General features: G+C 45.0%; 2 protein-coding genes and 1 long non-coding RNA gene across 4 annotated transcripts in view; 1 reads left to right on the top strand and 2 right to left on the bottom strand.

The window, feature by feature from the left end:
- CARHSP1 (calcium regulated heat stable protein 1) overlaps positions 1-16994 on the top strand; it is a 36358-nt gene extending 19364 nt beyond the window's left edge. For both annotated transcript variants that reach the window (XM_068206724.1, XM_068206722.1), the window contains 2 exons: positions 2711-2833; positions 15306-16994. In XM_068206724.1, coding sequence (XP_068062825.1) covers positions 2711-2833; positions 15306-15468 — 286 coding nt within the window. In that variant the 3' untranslated portion in view covers positions 15469-16994. The remainder of the gene's footprint in view (positions 1-2710; positions 2834-15305) is intronic.
- Positions 16995-17535: 541 nt separating this feature from the next.
- LOC137483542 (uncharacterized) lies at positions 17536-18430 on the bottom strand. Its single transcript, XR_011004504.1, has 2 exons — positions 17945-18430; positions 17536-17914 (listed from the first exon to the last, which is right to left on the bottom strand). It is a non-coding gene; the product is annotated as an uncharacterized lncRNA (long non-coding RNA).
- An 87-nt stretch (positions 18431-18517) lies between these two features.
- PMM2 (phosphomannomutase 2) lies at positions 18518-23991 on the bottom strand. The gene is made up of 7 exons (XM_068206721.1): positions 23834-23991; positions 22885-22961; positions 22216-22307; positions 21430-21529; positions 20905-20980; positions 19668-19783; positions 18518-18682 (listed from the first exon to the last, which is right to left on the bottom strand). Exons 1-7 carry the CDS (start codon positions 23928-23930, stop codon positions 18578-18580), a joined length of 663 nt encoding a protein of 220 aa, XP_068062822.1. The 5' UTR covers positions 23931-23991; the 3' UTR covers positions 18518-18577.
- Positions 23992-24029: the final 38 nt, after the last annotated feature.

The raw sequence follows: 24029 nt of genomic DNA, 5'->3' as shown, positions 1-24029 counted from the left end.
CCAAATTGTTTTTTTTGGCATGAGCTCTCTATTCACTGCCCCTGAAGCGCTGGACCAAACCTCACTGGAAGTTTTAGGTTTTTTACTCCTGACACCTGTGCTAACGTCATCAAAGTTACTTTTTAGGGATACTCCATCACTTTTCAGAGGAAAGTGATTCCTTGTTTCCTTTTCTTATTCAGTTTTCATACCTTCATCTTAAGATTGCTCAAATAGACCTGTTAAGGAATATGCTGGTTATCAGGGTGTGACCCCTCATCTCTTTCTCTAAGGTTTTTTGTATGAGGTTTTCCATGAAACGAGGTAATATTTGAAAGAAGAGCTGGCTTTCCCTGAGCTTTCCTGGGGCCCCGTGGTGCTGTGCAGGCTCCTGTGAGCCCTGTCCAAAGGGAACTCCTCCCCAGCACAGCAGCAGAGGATGGTGTGACCAGGTTTGGCCATTGCAAAGAATTCCCAGTGCCTGTCAGGGGCCTCCCAGTGAGGGCTGACCTGAAGAAGGCAATGTGGGCTTTGTTCATCTCAGAGCCTTTGAATCAGGGTACAATGTGAAGCTTCTGCCACAGCCTTTTATTTCTGTATGAGGAAGGTCTGGCAGTATTGAGTGAATGCTGTGGCAGTAGGATCTCAGCCCCACAGCCAGCCTGATTTGGGCCACTCACTCTGGTTTGTGTGCTTTTTCCCTTTTGCTTCTTGCAGTGTTATCTAGCTCTTTTCTTCCAGAGTTATCCATGAGGATTTAAATAATAACAGCCTCACTGATGCTTCATATTATTACTTCTGAATTCTAAATGAGGCTAAAAAGAAGAGGAGCAGAAGAAAAGTTTATATGTTGTCAGTTCCAGAAGCCTTTAAATGCCCTGAACTTCCTGATGGAAGTAGATGGCTAAAAAGAATATAATTGACTTAATAATTGGGGTTGCCCTTAAAAAGCAAGTCCAAGCTAGCTTGCTTCAGTGCTGTGTTAATAATGAACTCTTTGTAAATCTTCTCAGCTGTTAATCTCAGTTTGGTTCTTACAAAAAGAAACAATTTGTTATTTGGCTTCCACAGTTCTTTAATCATTAATTAGTGTAGGAATCTTGCTGTATTTGTTTGCCCTGAAAACCAAAATAGCTCTGAAATTTTTGTGTGTGTGTCCTCTTTAAACAAGAGGAGCTCTAGGTGAGCAGTTGTATGAAGAGATGAATGTGACAAGCAGTGGCTTATTATTCAGTGGGATTATTTAATTTTGGTTCACTGGGAGTGGGGGGCCTCATCCCCTACAGTGCCATTTCTCTTTGAAAGATGCAATTGAACTTTAATGGCTTGTTTAGGACAGTGAGTGCTTTTCTGTGTAACAAGCACTTGTGAAGTCAGGTGTGTTGACAGCTTTATAGAGCTGGAAATGAAGTGATTTAATGGAGATTCCTTTCTTTAGCACTTTCAACTGCATTTCTTTATTGTTAGTTTGATTTAAGGAACAAAGTTGCCACCGTTTTTTTAAAGCAATTTCATTGAGACTTCAGTAAAATTTAAACATTTGGGACAGTGATGTTCAAATTGCCATGAGGCATGCAACCAAAAGGCTGCACTGTCAATGTGTTTGAAGAATTGCACCAAAATCCTTGTCTAACATGGAACCTACTGGATACTCCTGGCATGGAGAAGGTTCTGATCTAGCAATGCCCAGAGTAAACTCTGTAATATGTCTAAACCAGTTGGTTTTCATTAATGGAAGTGGATCCCTGGATCCAAACCCTGGATCAGTGTATTTGATGCAGAAAAGGGTTTAACCACACAGTTTTCAGGACAAGTTGGTTTTTTTGATGGCAGTATTGCAGACTGTAGGTTCTGCAAATGTGTCTCATTTTAAAATACAGGTCCCATGACAGTGGAGGAGTTCAGGCATGAGTCTTGCTGTTATGCACTACAGCTGGGCTTCACACTTCCTGTGAAATCTGTGAAGCACAACACTTAGGTGCACACTTAGGTACTCCCAAACTCATCAAAGGTAGAAGATTCTTACATTTAATATTCTGTCTGGAGGAAAACTTGGCACTGTGACATTCACATTCTCTGGACAGAGAGACATAATTCTGTCTCTCAGGAGAAGCACAGAGATAAGAAGAGAAAACAATCTTTATCTCTGCTCCTTTATTCTCCCCATGTGGAATGTGGTGTGGAGATTGTTTACCTGCAGTGATTGCTGGGTTGGATCCTGGTGAAGGCTGTTTGGGGTCAGTGACCAATGGGGTCCAGCTGTGGCTCGGGCTCTCAGCAGAGTCACGAGTTTGAGTTAGTTAGATAGGTAAGTAAGAAGTAAGTATGCAGAATAGCATAGTATCTCTTTAAATTGTATATTAATGTAATATACTATAGTTTTAATAAAGCTATCCTTCAGCCTTTTGATCTGGAGGCAGACATCAGCATTCCTTCCCTGGACCTGGGGTTTGCCACGTTTTACTCTATGGCTCTATGGTGATGAAGCAGTTCAACTGAAGATGGCAACTGATGCATTACAGTGCCAGCAAACATCACCTTCATGTGTGTCCCTTCCAAAGGCAAAGCCTGTGCAGTGTGGGACAGTGAGAGCTGAGCAGCTGCTGCAGAGCTCTGTGCTCACGGGAGGGAGGGAGGGAGGGCTTGGCCTGCCGAGCCTTCTGCTCGCTGTGCCCTGGTGACAGTGGGAGTGTGCCCAGCACTGAGCTGCTCTTTGTGCTTCCTCCTGCAGCACGGTGAGAGCCTCCGAGGGGCCCATCTACAAAGGGGTCTGTAAGTGCTTCTGCCGCTCCAAAGGCCACGGGTTCATCACCCCTGCGGACGGAGGGCCCGACATCTTCGTGCACATCTCGGAGTGAGTTCTGTGTGTGCCCAAGGAGGGCTGCAGCTCTGCTTGGCCTTCATCACCAAATGCTTTTGACATTTCAGACACAAGACTGGTTTACAATCTGTCACCCTTACTCCAGCAAAGAGGGGTTATGCAGATGTTACTGGCAGCGATAGATTATGCAGTTCTTTCCCCGTATTATTATAAATCTGTTAAGTTAAAGACTAGAAGATGATCCTTAAATCTCTTCAAATAAGCTATGAGTTTTGCCCAGACCCAGAAACCTGCATTCACCTGAAGCAAATATTCCATGCAGTGTCTAGTTTTAATGTAAAGATTTACAACACTGAAAATTCATTACTTTTACTTTGCACTGCTTGTACCATTATTAAACTAAAGGTTAATTGCCTTTACTGTTGAGAAAAGTCACACTTTATTACTTCCTTGAATTTATCTAGCTTAGGATGTGAGCAATTTATAGTTAAAGCTTTCTCTGTTAAGGGGTTCATTAGTACTTGAACCCTTTTTGTCCTGAACACATTGAGAACCACCTCCTCTGAATTTACCTTTTGATAAACTAAGCAGATAAAGCTTTTAGAGTCCCTTGCTGAGAATTTTTCTCCAGTCTAAGCCAGTCTTTGCAGCATACTTAGAAAGAGACTGAAGAATTAAAGCATAATTTTAAGACCATACACTGTACACACACTTTCAGTGTAAGGAGATAAAATCTCCTCTAGTTCTGCTCTGTTTCTCTTTCTGTACATCCCGTAATCTCATTAGCCCTTTATCCCCAGCCTTTGCAGAGTTGCTTACCTGCTGTGACCTCAGCATCCTCTGCAGTGTCAAAGTTTGGCGCAGTCCCAGACCCAGCCTGGCATTCCCAGCCGTGGCTGCGTTCCTGATTCCTGGACTCCTGCTTTGGCTGCAGAGCAGCCCATCCCACTGGGACAGGCCCTGCCTGCCCAGGACTGCCCAGCACAGCCCATGCCTGCACTGCCCTTGGTGTTTATGGCTTGGCTAATCTGCAAGGTTGAATGGGCAATTTTAATATTTGTTCCTAGGCCGAGATGTTGACTGGTGTTGGGGCTGCTGGTCTCTGAGGGGGTGTGTGTGTTAAGACTGATGTTTATTCTCCTGTAACCTCTTCTAGATCTACCACCAGTTTTATTTTACCTATTATTCAGTACTTATTATACAGTACTGAGGCTGTATAATTCTTATTTGTTCTCAGAGTGGTTATCCAGTGGTAAGTCAACAAAAGCATTACCAAACCCACTCACATTGCCCCAGCTGTCTTTCCTGGTTGCGTGTGCAGCATGCGTCCTTGGAGAAGGAGCACTTGGCTTTGCTCCAGGTTTCTGGAATGTTACTGCACCATGGGCATTGACAACCCACAGCTTTGTAGGGCTCATGGGCGCAAATAGGCTCAGTGGTCTGACTGGTATTCAACCCAAAGAAGTGACATTTAATATCTCCTTTCTCTTTTGTCTGATGCAAATGCACTATTTCTCCTCATTTCCTGAATAACTTAAAAATAGCATTTCCTATGTCACAATTTAAAAAATTTAACTGTGAACATCTAGTCTGACCTATACAGTTACTGATCAGCAAGGGTTTAGTTACGACAGCCTTCTCACAGAAACATGAATTTTCAGCCTTCTAATGAATTCCTTTTAAAGAACTGTCTATTTTCAGTCCTGTTTTTTTTTTCCCTGTACATTTTCTCTTCCCATTAGTTCAGTAAAATTTTCTTCAGTTATGTGAAATTACTCCTTTTAAAACCCCAGAGGTTACTTTTTGATTGGGGTTGCTGTTTTGTTTGTCTGTACAAAATGTGAACTGCTCTTTCAGGTTCCTGTCCTATGACCCAGCACATCTTTCTGTCTTGAACTTGATTCTGAGTGCACAAGGTGTTCCTGCCCTCAGTTCCCCTCCACTCAGTAGAAACTTCAGAGATGGTTTTTCTGTTTCCCTGTTTAAGACTCCCATATGTTTCCTATGCTGAGGTCCCAAGTGACATGACAGAAATAACTTTGTGTGCTGTGATTTTTGGTGCTCTGTGCGAGGCCCCTGTGGCAGGAGTCCCCTCTCGTGGGCTGTGCTGTTGGTGTATTGATCCCATCTGCTCTCAGGCTGCTTTGACTGGGAGCCATCAATAAACTGCATTGGAGTAACCGTGCCCTCAGTGTGCCGTGCTGCCCTCCCCTTCCTACCACCCACTCCCTCCACCCTAAAGCACCACTGAATGAGTCAAAAGGCTGTAAAAGTTTATGGCCAGCCACATTTCTGGAGGTGTTCTCAGTGTGTTTGTTTGGCTGACACAGGAGGTTCTGTGCTCCGCCAGCCTCGCCCAGCCGTGCCCGCCACCACCCTTGTCTGGGGAAGCTGGAGCAGGGGAGGGCTGAGGGGCAGAGCTGCTCTGTGGGCAGCGGGGGAGAGGCTCTGGCCCCTCAGACACAGCCCAACCACGGGCCCAGCCTGGCTCTCTGTTCTCAGCCGTGTCATTTCAGTGCAGCGCTCACACCTGGAGCAGGCTCCATGTGCTGTGCTGCACAGCGCTGTGCTGTCCCTGCAGGGCAGCAGCAGAAGGCTGGAGGGCACCTCCTGTACCCCATCCACTGCTGGGAGGCACCTGTGCCTTTGTGGCAGAGGCTTTGCCCAACCCATGGTTGGCAGTTCCAGTGCTGAGGGTCCTCTGCCTCCCTGGGTGATCTTCTCCTGCCACAAACAGGCTCTGAACCCTTTGTGGTGTTTACTTGACTTGACTTTCAACATGGGCTTCCACTTCTCCTCCCATCTCCACAGCAGGCAAACCATGCCCTTCTTCTTGTAGAAACTTTGTGTGTTCAAAGACTCTTTTCCTTGCTCTTTCAGCAACATCTTACAAGGTCAGTTCGTACGGATTTTGTAGGACTGAAGTGTTTTGTGTTTTTACAGCTTCTCCGTGTCAATTCTGCTCTCTTGAAGTCAACAGCAGCTTTTCTATTGTACCAGGAACGGGCCACTGTTTTAAATGTTTCACATGTAGGTACTGTCTCAGAGCTTCAGTTCAAAAATAGCTGATGTTCCTGCCTCAACCTGTTAGTGAAAAGTGCTATTATTGAAGCACTGAAGGTTTCAGCACATTGTGTTCTTTAATTACTCAGAGTATATTTGAGTTGCTGGAAACAGCTTTTAGTGCTGGAGGGTGATGGTATCACTGTCTTAATTCTGAAGCAAGGCAACACTGGAATTAGTAATGCCTTTCATTTCAGTTTATTTCCCAGTGAATTTGATAGATTGCTCTTTGTTAACTGGAATTGCTTTTTGTGGCAGCATTCTGTAACCAGGCCTGTGGCTCTGGGGACTCCAGTGACTCTGGTTTGCACAATGTGAGTTTTGAAATCCTCCTCATGTTTATCAAGTGATTCTTTTCTATTTATTCAGTTAAATCTGAATGTGAGAGAGGTGTTAGCCTGTTCACTGTCTCAGTGTGATACAGGCATCTTCTCGTTAAATGAAAGCGGATTGTTTCTCCCCAGTTCTTCCCAAAAGCTGGGGTTTCAGGAGCTTGGATAAAATGGTTATGCCAGTTTGGATTCACCAGGATAGACTGTTCCTCTGTGCTCATCACTAAGCTGTGATGATTAGTGAAGATTTTAAGCATAGGGACCAGCTGCCTATCTTGCAGATTATTATAATTTTCAACATAAACATTTAATTTAAGGAATTACATTATTTTCTTCCCTAAGCTTTGAGGAGCTGCGAGGTTACACTTTAGTGAAAATGTCTTCCATAGGATGGGATGTCTGTTTTATGTAAGTTTCTTTATTTTTTGTAAGATAATAACAACACTTAGGCTGGCATGTCCTTTCTATAAGTGAGCATTAGCCCAAAAATAAAGTCAAATGTATGTGGCATTCAAAAGCTTCACTTGATGTCTGCAAAATTTTCTGTGTATCTGTGCATGAATGTGGACATGTAGACATGCTTTATGAGTGGAACTTGCACCAAAGCTGCTTTATTGAGTTGGACTTATGAGATGTGGGTAGAAATATGGGATCACAGAGTTGTTAGGATTGGAAGGAGCCTCTGGAGAACATCTAGTCCAGTGCCCCTGCCAAGGCAGAGTCAGCTAGAGCAGGGTGCACAGGAATGCATCCAGATGGGTTTGGAATGTCTCCAGACAATTCATCCCCTGGAGTTCATTCCCTCCCTGGGCAAATCCAGTCACCTTCAACAAAAAGAATTTCTTCCTCATGGTGAGGTGGAACTTCTTGTGTTTGGTTTATGGCCATTGCTCCTTGTCCTGTTGCTGGGCACCACTGGAAAGAGCCTGGCACCATTCTCTTGGCAACCGCCTTTGAGATCATTAAATCTAATGAGATCCCCTCTCAGTCCTCTCTTCTCCAAACTAAACGGGCCCAGCTCCTGCAGTTTCTCCTCACAGGAGATGCTGCAGACCACTCACCATCTTTGTGGCCTCTGCTGGGCTCTCTCTGGTAGCTCCTTGTCATTCTCCTGAGGAGCCCAGACTGGACACAGCACTGCAGATGTGCCTCAGTAGGACTGAGCAGAGGGCAGGGTCACCTCCCTGCCCTGCTGGCCACACTCCTCCCAGAGCATCCCAGGGTCCCACTGATCCGCCTGGCCCCCGGGGCACACTGCTGGCTCATGGTCAGCTTGTCACCCACCAGTACCCCGAGGTCCTTCTCTGCAGAGCTGCTCTCCAGTGGGTCAGCCCCAGCCTGTTCTGGTGCTTGGGGTTATCCCTCCCTGCCTGCAGGACCCTGCACTGGCCTTTGCTGAACCTCAGGATCTGCTCTCTGCCCAGTTCTCCAGCCTGTCAGGGTCTGGCTGGATGGCAGCACAGGCTTTGAAAGGTGCTTTTTGTCTGCCTGGCTTTGTTTTAATGAGTGGCTCTGAAGGCTGCAGAGATGATTTGTTTTGGTGTTTGATAACACTTGTGTGGAGCCTCTTCTCTTTTTTAACTGATTGGGTACAAGTGAGTCCTGCTTCCTTGTGCTTACTGGGGACAGTTCTCAACTTGGTATAAATAGTTGTGCTGGGGAAATGTCACGGCTCTTTGGTGTGATGAGCTTTTGTTTTTCTCAGATTCATACTTCACCCCTCTGTAGAACAAACACAAAATATGCTTGCTGTAGTGAATATAAACCCCTAGCTGGCAAGCATGGAGGCAGAGGAGTTGCTGAGATAGTAATTCCAGATAACATCTCTGGAAAGCAGGAAGCAAAGGCTTTCACTCCAAATGAATTTTCATTTGCCTGGAGTGAAATTTTTAAAAAGCCCATAATTGCATTTTTAATAGGGACATGTACTGTTAATGCTTCCGTTTCCACCAGCCTGTAAGATGATCCACTGTCACCAAATGGATGGTGGTGTTAGAACATATGTGAGAGCTCTATCCTCCTGTATGTCACCTCCTTGGCTCGTGCTCCATCCTAGGAGTAAGTCAGCTCTCCCCGATGCTCCCTGGTGTGGCTGTCACTGGCACGCAGTGGCTCTGGTGGCCTCCCTCTCACCCTCTTGCTGTTCCACCTGTAGCTGTGGGATGTTCCCCGAGAGCAGACAGGGACTCCCTGCAGTGCTGGCTGTTGATGTCCCCTGCCAGGTGCTGCCTGTGCACACAGGTTCACATCAGCTTCCCTTCCCAGCTGGGCTGCTGAGGGATGGGGGAGCAGATCAAGTGTTGTGCATTAGAGCACTGCACCCACTCTTCTGCTTCCCCAGGGCATTTGGGAGTGGGCACATAATGGAGACTGGTTTGTGCTCCAGGCTTTTGCACTTATCTGGGATTTGGCCTGAAGCCTGTGTGCCTGCAAGGGCAAGGCAAGGAGGTGGCTCACCAGAGAGCAGTGATGGATGAATGACCACACTCAGGTTTTTTTTAAGATTTTATTTTGCAAAAGCAGCATATTTAATGAGAGAGAAAAAACGTGCAGTGCTTGTGGGTTTTCTGCAGTTTGCCAGCACTTGGCTCTGAAAGGGAAAATGCTGCATTGCAGAGAGGCCTGCAGGCTGTCCTTCAGCTGGATTCCTGACCCCGTGGGTAGTGATGGCTCTGGAGAATTGATGCTGTGCTTCCCCAGGGACACTGGCACACAGCACCCCTGGGTCCCCAGGGACATCCTGTGCTTGCTGTGCTTTAGTTCTCCGTTGTGTGATCTCAGGTTTTGCCTCCAGTGTCTGTAACTCAGCAGGGCTGAACACTTGAGGGCTCTGGCTGGGCTCCCAGGTGGGGATGGTCCCTTCTGCTCTTGCATTCCAGCTGCTGGCTATGCTGGAGATGTTCTGTCAGCTGCATCTTCCTGTGGGGAGAACCCAGCTGTGTCCCTGCTGCACCGAGGAGCTGGCTCTGAGCTACTTGTGTCCATGGAGAGATCACCCTTTCATGCTTCTTCCTTTCCTCTGATTTCCTGCCAGATCACTGTTTGGTGCAAAGCATTAGTGCCACATCTCCTGGCTTCTCTGTGGTGCTGTTCCTCTGGCGGAGTGGAACAATATGGGTTGGAAATTACCTGATAGCTCTAAATGATCTGAGAGCTGCATCTGAGCTGAGAGAACAAACTTCTCTGGCCTCTCTGGCTTTTCTGTGAACTACCAGCAGAACAGTTTCTGGTGACTGCAACCAACTGCTCTGGGAGTGCTGGGAAGCCAAATCTCAGCTTTCTGATTGCCTTCAAAATACTGGATGACTTATGTGCTTTGGACAGCACACATCCTTCCTGATGTGCTCCCTTTCTGATGCTTTGCTGCAGGGTGAAGTGTCTGAAATAAGTAGATTACCTGGGGCAGGAAGGAGAGGCAGCAGAATTCCAGATCTTTCTTGAGAGGGGTTTGGAAATGAATAGAACATGGATAATCGTTTTTCCTAAGGGATCTCCACCACCCCAGCTGGCTCAGAAAACTCACGTTGCAGTGGTGCATGCAGGAGAGTCAGGTGGCTGTGGTCATTATTGCAGAGAAGTCTTCCCAGAATCTTTCCCTAAAGGATCCAAGCTGCAATAGGTGAGAGCCAAGGCTGGCACTGCAGGCAGTGGCTGCTGGAGGATGGGGGCTCTGTGCTCAGTGAGCCCCCAGCTCACTGCCCCAGATTTGGATCCCAGATACACACAGCAGGTGGGATTGTGACGGGATCCAGACTGGGTGTCTGCAGGGACAGCTGTCTTCTTTGCTTGGACTGAGCCCACAGAGGCATCTCTGGAAAGCTCTCTCCTGTTCCTTCCTCACGGGGTGTCTGTGCTGCCTGGGCTTGAATTAGCTGCTGGAAATACATTTGGAGCCATAACCATCCCTGAATGGAGATTCAAACACCATGGCCCAGTGGAGACCTGGGCAAGAGGATGGTGCATCCACTGAACTGGGAGAGAAGTGCAGCTCCTGGGAAGTTTTCTCTGCAACAGCTCAGGGACCAGGGAACCCTGAGCAGAGATCTTGGATATTAACTGCTGGGATTCTTCAGTGTCTGAGCCTCTTTACGCTTGTCTGTCCCAGCCACAAGTGTAACTGGTGGGGAGAGGCAGCCCTGCTCCTGCCAGCCAGCTGCCTGAGGTCACTGCTGGCTTTGTGGTGGGTGCTGGGGCCCTTGGCTTGCACATGGAATGCATGGGAGAGCATTTGGGATTAGTAACTCACAATGGCTCACTATTCTGTTGTAACTTGCTGTTAAAAACACCTCAGGTTTCTTGAGACAAATGTTGAGGTGTTAAATGAACTTCAAGAAGCCCAGGAGGTAACAGAGCCTGTGGAAGTGCTCCATGGTGTGGTCCATGGCAGGCTTGGTGACCAGCAAGGCTCGGAAATCGCTGAAAAGTCTTGTTCCAAAATGTTTCCATGTGACTTTGGCTTTGTCTCAAGAGGTTTAACTAGAGTCCTGGAATATGAATAGCAGCTGTGAGAAGGAAGAACTAGAACATTCCTTATTCAGGTAATTTCCTAATAACCTCCCAGTTCCCTAAAAATAGTGCAGGATAAAATGCTCCACCACACCAGGCTGGCACTGAGCTGGGAAATGGGAGTTGCTGGATAATCTAAAACTCACTCTATTGTGTCTCTCTCTAACATCAGGGAAGCATTTCCTATTTTTAGCTTGAATTTGAAGTTGTTGAAGTGTCTTAAGATTCCTGGGTATGTAGATATTCATTATTTTGAATTGAAAGTGCACTCCAATACCTCAAATAGCAGTGGAAACCTCCACATTCCTCTAGATCAACATTTAATATATATGGAGGGTGAAAGTAAAAAATACAGATCTAAAATTATTTAATCAATATGTAACATCAAAAAAGTCCACATTTAACTTCCTTTACCAAATTTTCCAGGTAACTTACATTGTTTACAGAATGTCTGTTGTAGGCTGAGTCTGTCCCAAGAACTCTGTTTACTCTCTCTGATCTTTTCCAGCTCATTTCCTGCCCAGTGCTTGAGTCTTGCCTCCTGCTGGAGGATCTTCCCCCAGCTCTGTGTAGGGCTCTGCTTCCACTGCCACCACCTCACCCCCTTTGGAGTGCCATCATATTGTTCTTTCTGGATGCCACCACAAGCACTGCACAATCTGGATGTTTGTTTCTCCTTCCAAGCATCACATGTAGTGATAGCAGGGCTGCAGTAGGTCTGTGTCTGTCCCAGAAGCAGCTTTTTGTGGCAACCACTGCCCAGGGGACACTGTTCACTCTCAGCTCTGCTCAGGCTGCAGACCAGGACCTTTGTCCTCTTGCTTTTTGTGTGCACTGGGGGCAATGAGCTAATGATCTCGTATTTGTTAGGCACCAAGAGTAACTAGTGATCACAAACCTGCAGGAGACAAAAGGATATCTGATCTGTGGGAGGAAAGTTTAAAGGCCAAAAGCAGAAAATGAAACTGGAGACGTGTGTGTGGCCACAACCTTTATACACAGCTGTGCAAGGACAGGCCTGGCCTTGGTGGGATAGGGTCACCTCAACCAGTGAGGAAAGACAGCAAAGGAGGGGTCAGATGAAGCTGTCCTGGGGTTGAATGAGGTTTTATCACAAGCTCCACTCACTTGTAGTGTCAGCTTGGATAAGCAGTGAAACTCAGAAAGGATCTGATGCTGTCAGCATGATGCTCAGCCCTGCAAGAAATGCTCTCTAGCAGAGAAAAGTGCACCTGTCTGGTGTGGGTAATGCTAGGGCTCTGCAGGTCCTGGGGATAATCTGATCTGTTCAGTAGAAGGAACACGAGGAATTCACCTCATGATTCAGCATAAGAGTGGGTCAGCAAATATTTTGGTTTATTTCTTTTTCCTTGGCAGACCAGGAGCTAACAGAGGCAGTGCCCCAAACACTGACCTCCCAAGGCCTGAGGGACGTGGTGGCTTTCAGTGAGAGCGGAGTGTGCCCTGCAGTCTGGGCTTTGGCTTCCCCTCTCCCTGCAGGGGGGGTATATTGGCCATGTTCTCTGTGTGTGTACTGGTTCACTTGGTCTTATTTCTTGGGAAAGCAGAATCACTTTGTTACCGGTGTACCTGCAACACCCATCTTACCAGAACCTGCCCAGGTACATATTCATATTTCCATTTTAAACAAAACATGCCCTAACCAAACACCCAGCCTTTTTAATGCTCAAGCTGTACTTCTTCCTCACTTGATTTTGAATATTCCAGTGACACCTAATTTACCTCCATTTTTCAGGAGCTTAAAGCTTTATTGTATTGGTGCTTCAGGAGACTGCCAATCCACTTTCCTTTTGCATTAACCATATTTACCTACTTTTGCAGATTTCAAACATTTATTTTACTAACCGTGGCTTATCCTGTTTTACAGGAGATTTTAAAAAACATGTAAGGTTCCTGTTTATTTAAAAAAAAAAAAAAAAAGATGTTTCAGCCAAACCTGAGATCCCTTCCTGGGCAGGGCATCTGTTTGGTTGGGTGGCTGTGCAGTGGTGACGAGTTCCTGCTCCTGCTCCCTGCAAGATTTTTTTTTCTCTTTTGTTTTGCAACAAAAGATCAAGAGATTCAAGAGGTTTAAATAGGAAAGGTGATATAATTTTTTTAATATACCATTTTTATTTTCATTTCTGGTTTGAGTCTTTCAACCCTTTCCTGTGTCTCTTCTTGGGGCTTTGTGTCCCCTCATCAGGTTCCAGTACATCCTTGCTGCAAAACTGCTGTTTCAAGGTCAGGGTAAACTTCTGGGTCTTTGGTGGCAAATTCCTTTGGCACTAGAAAAGGTAATTTAGTTTCTGCTCCTGGAAGGACAGTGAGGGTTGGGTGTGCAATCCCTTCACACCTGAAAGGATCTTAAACCTGTTAGAACTGGGGGAAGTGGGGCATAAATGCAGGCAGTGACTGGGGAGGACAGCCACAGCAAAGGTCAGATGTGAGAGCTTGAACAGAGCCTGTCCAGGGTGATACTGGCTGGGCTGACAGGGTGGCTGGAGACTTTGGAAGTAAATAAAGGTCAGTTGGATCAGCCTGCGTGGGTTGGAAAGGGCTGTCAGGTCTGATGAAGGAGCCTTTATCTTGATTTTTCTGTAAATATTTCTTCTGCCTTCAATTTACTCCCATTTTGCCAGGCACTGCTCTGAAGGGTTCAGCTTAGGACATGCCCTCCTGGGTCTGATTGCCACGGTCAGGGGCAGCTCTGGAGTACAGGTATTTCCAGGGAAATAAAGTTTGAAGGACCTTATTCCCTCAAACACTTCAAACCCCAGGCCTTGGGAATGCCTTTAACTCCTCATAGCAGGTTTTAGATTCATATTTAGATACAGAAGCTTTTTCAATATCATGCTGATACAATCAGCTAGCAAACAATGACTTTTCTTTTGAATTTCCCATGGGAGAAGCCTTGATTTAGGGGTAATTTTTAGCTTCCCTCGTACATGCCTGGTTACCCTGTCCTGTCTGGGTATGGGCTGCTGCTGCTTCACCACAGCCTGGCACAGCTCCCTGAGCTGCACTTGCAGTGCAGGGGTCAGACAGGAGCCCTCAAAAGGGGAAGGGCTGGGGAGAGGCAGTGCTGGAGATGGAGCTGGAGAAGTTTTGCAGAACTGCGAGGAGAAGCAAATTCTGATGTGAGGTCAGAACTGGCAGTAGGGGCCAGTGTATTTACCTCCTATCAGTCCTGCCAGCCTTTCCTGCAATAGAAAAGCCCTGAGATTAATGGGTCACAAAATGAGAGTGGATATAAAGGGTACTGCTAAAATCTGAGATCCCTGCTATTAACAAAACATGGGGTGAAATTCCTGGGTGGGGTGAGCATGCTCCCAGTGTGCTCTCAGACAAGGCAAATACCAAATTCAGTGGTGCATTACAAACTTCTGACCTAGTCCAGATTTGGACTCCAGTGTAACAGGAATTCACAAGCAAGTCTCACCAATTAGGCATCCAGTAGAATTTATTATTAGTGTTGATCTCTTCCCAAATACAGACCCTGCTGAGAAACACTGAGGACCTTCACTGAGAAATGCAGAGCCTAGGCTGTCAGGGCAGGGGAAGCTGAGCATGGGCTGGTGTAAGGTGCATTTAAAGAAAGGTGAAGTGGCATCTTCTGTACTGTCAGACCTCATGGCAATGCAGGAGGAATCTCTGCCAGTGGTCAGTGGCACGTGCTGGGATTTTTATTACAAAGCTCTGATCTCAAACACAGGGTGGAGGTGAGGAGGGCTGTTTGCAGATCTCTGTTTCATCAGCACCTTGTTCTGAACAGAAGGTGAAGCTCTTTTGGCATCTCCCAGTGATTCCAACCACGGGCTCACGTGCAGTAGCAGATGCACAGTGCAGGTCTTGCAGCATCCCCTGGCATCACTCTGGGGGAGGCCAGCTAGGAGCCTCCTGGAAATCTCCCTGAGTGCTGCGTGAGTGTTTCTGCAGGCTACCACATCAGGGTAGCAGAACTCTCTTTTCTCACAGCAAGTAACTTTGAAATATTTGATACCATATCTCACTTGGGCTCTTTTTTTCTTTTCTCCACAAACTGTTTTATGGTGGAATAACCTTAAGGTAAAAATCTTGTCATTACATGGTATAATTCTTTTTAAGAAAAAATGAAAAAAAAACAACAACTGAAACTTTAAAAGCTTAAGTGAGAAGGGGGGGGAAGTTAACCAAAAAGAGATCAACTTTCTTTAGTTTAAAAACCATATCCCCAAAGTCAGTGGCAGCCAGTGGCAGCCCTGCCCTCTAGTGCTGTTGCAAGTGAGGTGTTGGTGCAGAGCTCTCAGTCCAAGCCTGGGATCACCTGAGTATTCTTTAAGGCAGATTAGAGTGGGGATTTTTATGGGCTTTACTGGGTTTTATTTTTTACTTTTTGTGGTTGGTTGATTTTTTTAGGGCGAGGGTGGTGTTTATAGTATTTTCATAGGATTTCACTGCAAGACAACCAAAATCAGCCTCAGACTTTGATAGATGACAGGCTCTATAAAATCCCTGAAGTACTTTGAGCATCTAAGATAACAATTATGATAAAAAATTCAGTAAGCTGCAAAAGAGAACGAGTGTTTATGTGATTCATGACTGACTGGAGCTTCCCTCCACAGCATTGAAGGCGAGTACGTTCCCGTGGCAGGCGACGAGGTCACCTACAAGATGTGCACCATCCCTCCCAAGAACGAGAAGCTGCAGGCAGTGGAGGTGGTGATCACTCACCTGGCCCCTGGCACCAAGCACGAGACGTGGTCGGGGCATGTCATCAGCTCCTGAGGTGTCCCCTGGAGCGTGGCTGCTGCCAGCGTGGGCTCTGCTCGACAACTGGCTGCAGGACCTGGCTGAAGAATATTGTGTGTGAGGAAATACTGCATTGTCAATAAAGCAGAAGCAGGCCAAAATTACCATTTTTTACAGCTGGCCTGATTAAAAAAAAAAAAAAAAGGCAATTCAAATGCTAATGAAAAAAATATCTAGCGTAATGTGTTTACAAGAAGTGTATTTAAAGAGACCTAGTTTGTGTGCTTGGTGGAGGAGGGGAGGTTTGGGTTTTCTTTTGTCTTGTGAACTGATTCCAGGAAATGCCCAGGGGAAGGGGGGAGAGGTTTCAAGGAGAGCTCTTCTAGAGCAGAGGGTCCAGCACAGCTCTGAGCCCTGGGTGCTGGGTGAGCCCTGTGTTCCCTTGGGCTGCTCTTCCAGGGCTGCAGTACCTTTATTGCTGATAACAGTGCCTGAATGCCTTGGCCTGACAGACAGAGGTGTTCATTGCTGATCTGTTTTCCTCATGGAAGGAAGTTCACAAACAGAGCAGCTGCCACGGGGTGGAAAATCTCCATCAGGTGGTTATGCTCCAGTGCCCATCAGGTGCACCACTGCAAATGGTGTGGCTGCACGGTGTGGAAACTCTGTTCTACTGGTAAAGCTGGGGTTTGTGAATTTACTTAGGTGCCTTGATGGTTGATTAGCAACAGATTTTATAGGCCAGTATTAAAAAAAAAAAATCCATCCCAAATTTAAATTTGCTTCAAGGTTAAGTGGTAGAAAACTGTAGTGGATACTTCATAGCCTCTGAGCGTGTCTGAATGTTGACAAGGCTGACAATTTGCCTTCTAGACTGCATACAGCTGACTGCCATGGTGTGCCAGGGGGCAGGCAGGACACCTGCACTGCTGCCCAGCAGGTGTGTGCTGCCCAGGTGCCTGTGTATGAAATACTGTGTGAGTTCCTCAGCAGGCTCAGCTGCCTTGGTGAAGTAAATTCTGCATCTGTCTCCCTGGCAAACTTGCTTGGTAGGATGTGATAGGGCCACCCTTCCCCAGACTCTTCGTGTAGTTGTAGTGCTACAAAGTTGGTTTTGTTCCTATTTGCCTTCCACATCTTTTTTTTTTTTTTTTTTTGAAATGAAGCATTTTACTCTGTTATTTTCTTAACAGTGGATTTTTATTGACTTTGCAAATAAAAAAAAAAAAAAATGAGGCACAAGTCTTGTTAGTTGTATAAAACAGTGTAGCTTCAGTTGTGTATTTGGAGCTTCACCAAGAGGTGCTCGCTGTCAGGATGTGGCCTGAGCCTTTCACAGCAGCTGATCTGTTCCCAGGTGTGATGTGGGGTCAGGAACTGCTGTGCTGGCTTGCTTTCCCTTGGCTGTGCCTGTGTTACACCACGGTGTACTGGGGGTTTGGGTTTGGTTTTGTTTTTTATGACCCATAAGCCTTGGTAATGGTGGGTTTATCACTGTGCAGCTTGTTGGAATATCATCTCCTGCTTTCTTTACAATAAATGCAACCATTTCAGAGCTTTAATGTGTTTCCAGTCTGCTCCCTGGGTCGCTGGTGCTGAAGAGGATCAGCTTTAAAGAAGGGGAGAATGCAGGTGCCTCCACATGCACCCCTGTGTGGTGACTGAAGTTTTATTTAAGGAAATGTTTTCACAGCCACTGACTGCAGTTACCAGAACAATTAGGAAATAACAAGGCCAGCACATGTCAGAGGAGCAAGACAGAGCAGTCAGCAATGTTGTGTTTGGGGCTGAAAACAATGAACGCAGCAGCTCTTAAATTGTCTGTCCTTAAAGAGCATTCCTACACGAGGGATGGTCCTGCTCCCAGGGCAGCTCCCATTAAAACAGGAGTTAGCTAGGGAAGAAGTGTGCTAGAAGACAAAACAGTTTTGGTGCATGAGGTGCACTGCAGCTCCCTCGGTTTCTGTAAGCCCTTTTGGGGGTTTCAGGTGGTACACAAAGATTCTGTTCTCTGCTCTTTTACTCTGCAAGTATCCCATGAACCTGGAACTGGAAAGATTCAAATTACTCATTTCTTTCTACAGACAGGCAGCATGCAACAGGTCTGCTTCAAGTATTTTATTTACCAAAATGACAAATCAAACCAGTATTTTTTCATGATAAAATCAGATTTTATTGTCCTTTACTAAGTCAAACCGTTTATACTCAAGATTACTTTCCGAATGCCAGATGAGAAAAGTAAATTACAATTACACAGACTGTCAGGCATTGACTTGAATTTTAATAGGAACATAATTTAGGTAATTTTTGTAGTATGAAAAATCCCACCTACTCTCAATGCCTTAACCAGGAATCTCAGAAAATCATCAGAAAATGACAGAAATATATTTTGCTAATATGCTGAAGTTATTTTAATTGAATTTACAAATGATTTTTTAGATTTGGTCTGCACAGAGTGTAGGTACCATGATCTGACTTGTGCCTTTGACTACATTCATTCGGAGGAGGGAACTTTGGCACCAGCTGGTCCAGCATTCCTAGGGATGGCAGTCAGGAACTTCTGGTTCAGTGCCACCTTCCCAACCCCAGGAAGAAATAAAATCATTCCCTTTTACTCATCTTCCAGTTTTAGACAAGAACTGTCTTATAATTCATGTTAATTAATATAGCACATGATAAGTATTAAAAAAAAGAAACCAAGTGCATCTTTTAAAAAGCTGCCTCAACATAAAAATACTAGGGATTAAGCCTTTCAGGCCAATTTTGAGACCATTAATCAACTAGAGGCAGAATATGCCTCCCCTTCCCTCTCTAAATTGTAATTAATTAGGTAAGGAATTTTATAAGGATCTTAAAAACCAACCCAAAATATATCCCAAACCCCACAACCAAACAAAAAGAAAACAATTTATGTGATTGGAAACTGAAAGGATACTGCTAAATGAGCTCTGCTGTGTTCCCCCAGTCAGCAAGGGGTCTTCAATTAAAACATTTCCCTTCAGAAGGGAAACTTTTATAGGACTGACCTGCAAAGCACCTGCTATTCATGACAAATTACAAAAAAAAAAACAATACAGAATGAAGATGATGTTTCAAGTTATTTTGCTGTTTTAACCGTCTTGGAAGTGTGAATTCTGGAAGTCTTTTATTTAAAAAATAGCTCTTCACAGATTCTTCTTGTATCCTGTGGGGATGTGACACTGTGGCCTTCTGTTCTGGAGTCTGTGAAAATTTCATAGTCATTCCCTCCCTGGAAGCAGAAGATTATTTAATTTTATTTAACATAAATCATAGTCACAAAAAGGGACACATGAAAGGAAACAGGGGAAAATTGTCTTTTTCCAACAGCCTGCCGTGATTAGGCTCAGTGAATAACAGCACTGCCCCTGTATGAGCACAGATCCCCAAAATCTATCCATAGCTTCATTCCAAATTTCTGTCTGCCACACTGCTTCCACAGCGTCACCATCAGCTCTCAGTACTTCAACTCTCTGGAAATGCTGCACTGCCACTTAGAGGGTCTAAAATGAACTGTCTGTAAGCTCTGTGCCAGAGGGACAGGTGGTTATTTTGCAGCTGATGTCGAGGGAAAAAACTTTAATTTCAAGCTTGTCTTCTTCTTAAAAACTTTATCTTTTTTGAGTTCTTATCAAACCAAGCCCTTTCTTATAAAACTTAGCCTGACACTGTCCTTTGGCCATATTCAGACAACTTTAATTTCAGGCAAGTCCTTGTGCTTGCCACTGCCCTCACAAGCTCTTGTCAGGTCTCTGTTCACGATTTTTAAATGCCTCTGAATTGCCCTGCAGAGCTCTGCCCCACGATGAGGGACAAGGGACTCTGTTCAGTTCCCCAGGGTGGAGACAGACAGAGTAGTGAGCAAAGGCACAGCGATAAATAAGACAGGAAATAAATATGTTTAATAAACACCAGCCAACAAAAAAATCAATCTACACTGACCAGGCAAGGACAATCAGTTTCACCCAGTCATGTCACCTAGGTGTTTAACAGAATTACAGAAGTTCAATTTTAAAACAACTTCTGTTAAGGCAAGAACCGCGTGTTCAATTCAGGAAACAAGGAAAACCTCCCATCTGCAGCCAGGTAAACATGGACACATGTTTATGCCCTGACTTCAGCTCTTGCTGGGATTAAGGTTATAAGGTTAGAATCTGCACTCCTTGAGGTTTAATCACAGCAGCCTTCAAATCAGTGCATCAAACTAATGTACTCACTGGCATGGTCTTGTCTCCAAAGAAATAAATAGTCTTGTATCCATCCTTGGCAACAATTCCTAAGCAGTACCTTTTATCCCAGCCATCTGGGAACACATCGATGCTTATCTGTCCTCCTAGGAGAGAGAGGAACCAAGACTTGTCTCATTTTAAGAATGTATGTCTCATTTAAAGAGAGGAAGTGGGAAAAAAAACCTAAACTGGGTAAGATTTTAGGGAGAGGGAGCTTTGCAGAAGACACAGAAATGTTGTGAGACCCTGGAGTTAAGTTCTGCAAGTACAGAAAGTGTTTTATAGGGTATCAGTTATTAGTGCTGTGATTCAGAGATTATTTATCCATTCAACAAAGTCTGAGCATGTTTCCAAATACTCACTGCTATCCAAATGAACCTTTTAAAAGAATTAAATTTAACCTCTTTACTTTTAGAAAAGACAAGTGAACACAGCCACTGATACATGTACAGCCATAAAATTGTAAGCAGAAGACTTCCTAAGGCTTTCAGAGTAGGAAAGGGAAGAAATCAGCCCTTTCAGCACACCCTAACAGGACAACAGCTGTTCCAATTCTGAGCCCTTGGCCTTCACCAACACCTAAGAGCATGACTCCCAGCTGGAGCAGGTGTCCAAAAGGAATTTACAACATAAAGGAGAGAGGAGAGCTGCACTGCACAGCACTTTTGCCTTAGTGCTTCAGCACTAATGCCAATCATTCTTTGCAATTCTGAAAAGTAATAAAAGGCAGGAGTGTGGTAATATATTAGGAGAGATGGTAAAAAAGAAAAATGCATCAAAAATTAATTCTCCCTTATTATATTTTTCCCCTTAAGCTTGCACTTGCTTTTGGATTCTTTCTTTCCTCCCACACAATGCAGATATAACTGAAGAACTAAGGGCAACTGGAACAGCACTGAGGGAGTAGTTCTGATCAAAACTGATTCACAGAAACAACTCTGACTAATCCAAAACATCTAATATGCTCCAAAATGAGCAGAATCAGTCACACAACTGACATTAAAGGACAATGAACTGATGACAAGAAATGAAGTTCTCTTTGTTGATGGATTTCAATTAAAATGTCCCAACAAAAACCTGAGAGGAAAAAGAGGCTCAGTCTCGCAACCACCCCCAGAGAGACCTGTCACACAAATGAGATGGGATGTCACAGCCTTAAGAGAGTAGGACTTAAATGAAATTTAAATTAATTGATGTTTTAAATGACATTCTTTTAAAGTATTACCTATTGAAAATGTGAGGCCTTTGCCTGCAAATTCTCTTTGTAGATCAGCTACAAATTTCTCTCTTATATGCTCTTTCTGTTAAGGAAAAAAGAAAACAAAACCAAACAACAGTTACATGCTGTAACTGTGTTGATTTACCAATGAAAAGATAACCCAAAACCACCTCTAAAAAAGAATGGTTTTACTGATTTGAATGGACCCAGGCTGATTACACTATAGAGGACACCAAGAAAGTATGGTTTTACCTAGGACAGGGTTTTTTACAAACCCCATGTACAGAAGCAGGATGCTCATTACACTGGATATTGGATTAAAAACATGAGCCAAACTCACCCTTCTGCAAGTAATCCTTTTATTCCAACAAAAAAACCCACACTGCCAATTTCCTGAGGTCTGAATAAGGAAATTAGTTAAACCACATGGAAAGGATTAAAATGAAAAAAAGAAAAACTGTACAAATTATAAAAGTTTTTAAAATTGCCTCCTCCAGGAGAGCTAGGCATTTTTCAAGAGCTGTAACTCACTTTATCAAGTTCATAGAACTCAAGTCGTTCTTCCTGGCTGCAGCTTCTTCCAATGGGGGACACATTTAACATCCCATTTCGGAACTCGATGAAAGTGCCTCTGCAAGGGAATTGATAACAAGACAGAAAATAGATGAGAAAATTGCTCCAAACACTAAATATCACAATAAATTTCCATTTAATTCTAAAGGCAGTGAGAATCACCTGTCTCACTACATGCAGGTACCTCTGGCACCAGTAAGTCTTTTGGACTTTGAATATGGCAACCTCCTCATCATCCTTACTGGCTTTTAAAAGTACCATTTGGTTTACCAAGTGTGACTGGAGCATCCCATCAAGCTCACAGCCTGACAGGCCAGGCTGTCAGCGTGGGGTGAAGCCGCAGAATTCACAGCCATGTGGGCAGTGTCCTGCCCTGCCTCACCCGGCACATTTCAGTGTCTGCAGCAGCTGCAGCTCACACATCACACAGAGCTGGTCTGGCTGCACATCTCATCTCTGCAAAACACTATGCTGCTCAATTCCAAACGTGGCAAGGGAACACTCCTACTTCAAAACTGAATCTCCTTCCCTCTGACATAAAAGTGACGAATCAGCATTTCAAACCCTGTGCTCCAGCTGGGAACTTGTCTTTGTATGCATGGACAGGGCTCTGTTTCACACACATAGCACTGCTCCCCAAGCAGAAATAACTCTTTTTTTTTTTTTTTTTGTTGAGCATCCCGAGCTGAGCTTTATATGCCCCATGGAGAACAGGGCCACACTGAGATGCCTGTGTGCACATACCTCTTCTTTGGTAATTTAATCTTTGCAATGTAACTCAGGCAGTAGTTGATGACATCTTGAAGGATATCCTCGCCCAGGTGGCCCTGAATGCTCTAACAAAACAAACACCATTCAACCAAGGGTCCAGAATTTGAGATTCTAAAAGCAAGTCACATGGAAAACACAGACATTGGGTAATCAGGCACGGTTAATAGCACAGAGAAACAAACATGCCTTCAATCAGTAACATCAGCTGATGCTCACATGGTACTAACTAAAGGCTCTCATTTTTATTTTTGTTCACTTTTTAACACCAAACTGTCCTTTAATATGACTCCTACTTGAACCTGCTTCAGAAGGAAACTGTGCCACAGGCAGCAGCCCTAAACAAAAAGCTGCATTTAATGTCTGCTATAGCCAAGCATGAAAAAATGGAGCTTGTTCCTGCAGTAAACTGGAACCACTGGTCAAGGCAGCAAATTCAGCCAGGATCTCTTTTAAATGTTTACTCTCTATTACTTATGTTAAACATTACATGCCAAATGAATGATCCATTAACAGAACGAATATATGAGAGCAGCGGCAATTTTAGTCTTTGAAAGGGTGACTACAGAGGAATACACTGTGCAAATAAATCAAAATCTTGTTTAGAAAACTTCTTTTTCTCACTATTGGAAATTTGACACTTACCTGCTTGCTCAGGAATTTCCCATCTTTGTATGCTACCAGACCATTTTCTGAGAACACATAGTCATATTTTTCAATCACTGCAAACAAGCAAAAAGAGAGTAACTCTTCATTTCCCCTCAATGCTTAATGCAGAATTGTGTTAAATGTTAAATTGGTTAAAATACAGCAAACATTAGCTCCTAAAGCATGAGAAGTTTCAGCAGCATAGCATCAAGCACAAGATTAATGCTAGACCCATTTCTCACTATGATCAGCGCACACCTCAAATCACGTGAAGTCATTTGCTTGACTTACCTGTGGTTTTACTTAGAGGCATATGACTCTTTGCATTAAATGTAAAGGAATGACCAAACACCTGGCACATGGCCTGGCTCGAGAGCAAGTCAGAGACTGCCCTTTAGGTTTGTTTCCTCGGTGTCACTCATCTTCAGCAGATGTCTGGGAGTTGTGAGTCTCAGCACAACACGAGATGATATGGTTTACTGGAGACCACTTGGAAGGCAAACGAACTCAGCTGTCTGGGCACTACAGTCAGTGGCTTCAATTAAGTAAAGACCATAAAGAATAAAGGACTAAGGCAAGAGTGCATCATGAAACCAGGTCCTCTGGGAAGTGCTCGACAGCTGAGCAGCTCACACGTGTATGTCACATAGACGACTCCACTGAACACAGCAGTGTGAAAATGCCCTCCCAAGGCTCTGTCACCAAGGCAGGATTTCACCATTAGCAACAATCTCTTGATTTGATCTCGAGACAGCTGTACGGTGCAAGCAGGCTGCGATTTCCAAATGCCGGTCAGCAGCTCCGCACAGCCTGAGTGCAACACTACACCACCAGGAAGACAATTAAAAGCAAGGGAAGGGGGGGATGAACGGGGTTCAACCTCCCCTTGCCCTTCACGGCGCCCCCGCGGGCCCCCGAGCGCGGATTGCATCAGCCCGGCCCTTACCGTCCTCGCCCAGCTGCTCGCGGATCTTGGCCATGTCCGAGCCGCCCACCACTCCCACCTTCATCTTCTGCCGCAGCCGCTGCAGGAACGCCGCCATCTCCGCCGAGATTTTCTGGGGTCCAAAACAGAGCCGTCAGATTTGCCAGAGGCCAGCGCCTCCATTCCGCAACAACCAGCCCAAACGCGCGGCGCCGTG

This window comes from Anomalospiza imberbis, chromosome 16 (genome assembly GCF_031753505.1).
Source record: "Anomalospiza imberbis isolate Cuckoo-Finch-1a 21T00152 chromosome 16, ASM3175350v1, whole genome shotgun sequence".
Taxonomy (NCBI): Eukaryota; Metazoa; Chordata; class Aves; order Passeriformes; family Viduidae; genus Anomalospiza; species Anomalospiza imberbis.
This window is presented reverse-complemented; position numbering and strand designations above follow the sequence as displayed.

Excerpts from the sequence above, each read along its gene's own strand:
- PMM2 (XM_068206721.1), bottom strand. The coding sequence starts at position 23,930 with ATGGCGGCGTTCCTGCAGCGGCTGCGGCAGAAGATGAAGGTGGGAGTG. Across the intron at positions 22,962-23,833 it reads CGAGCAGCTGGGCGAGGACG|TGATTGAAAAATATGACTAT; the intron begins GTAAGGGCCGGG and ends GCTTGTTTGCAG. Across the intron at positions 22,308-22,884 it reads GGAAATTCCTGAGCAAGCAG|AGCATTCAGGGCCACCTGGG; the intron begins GTAAGTGTCAAA and ends TTGTTTTGTTAG.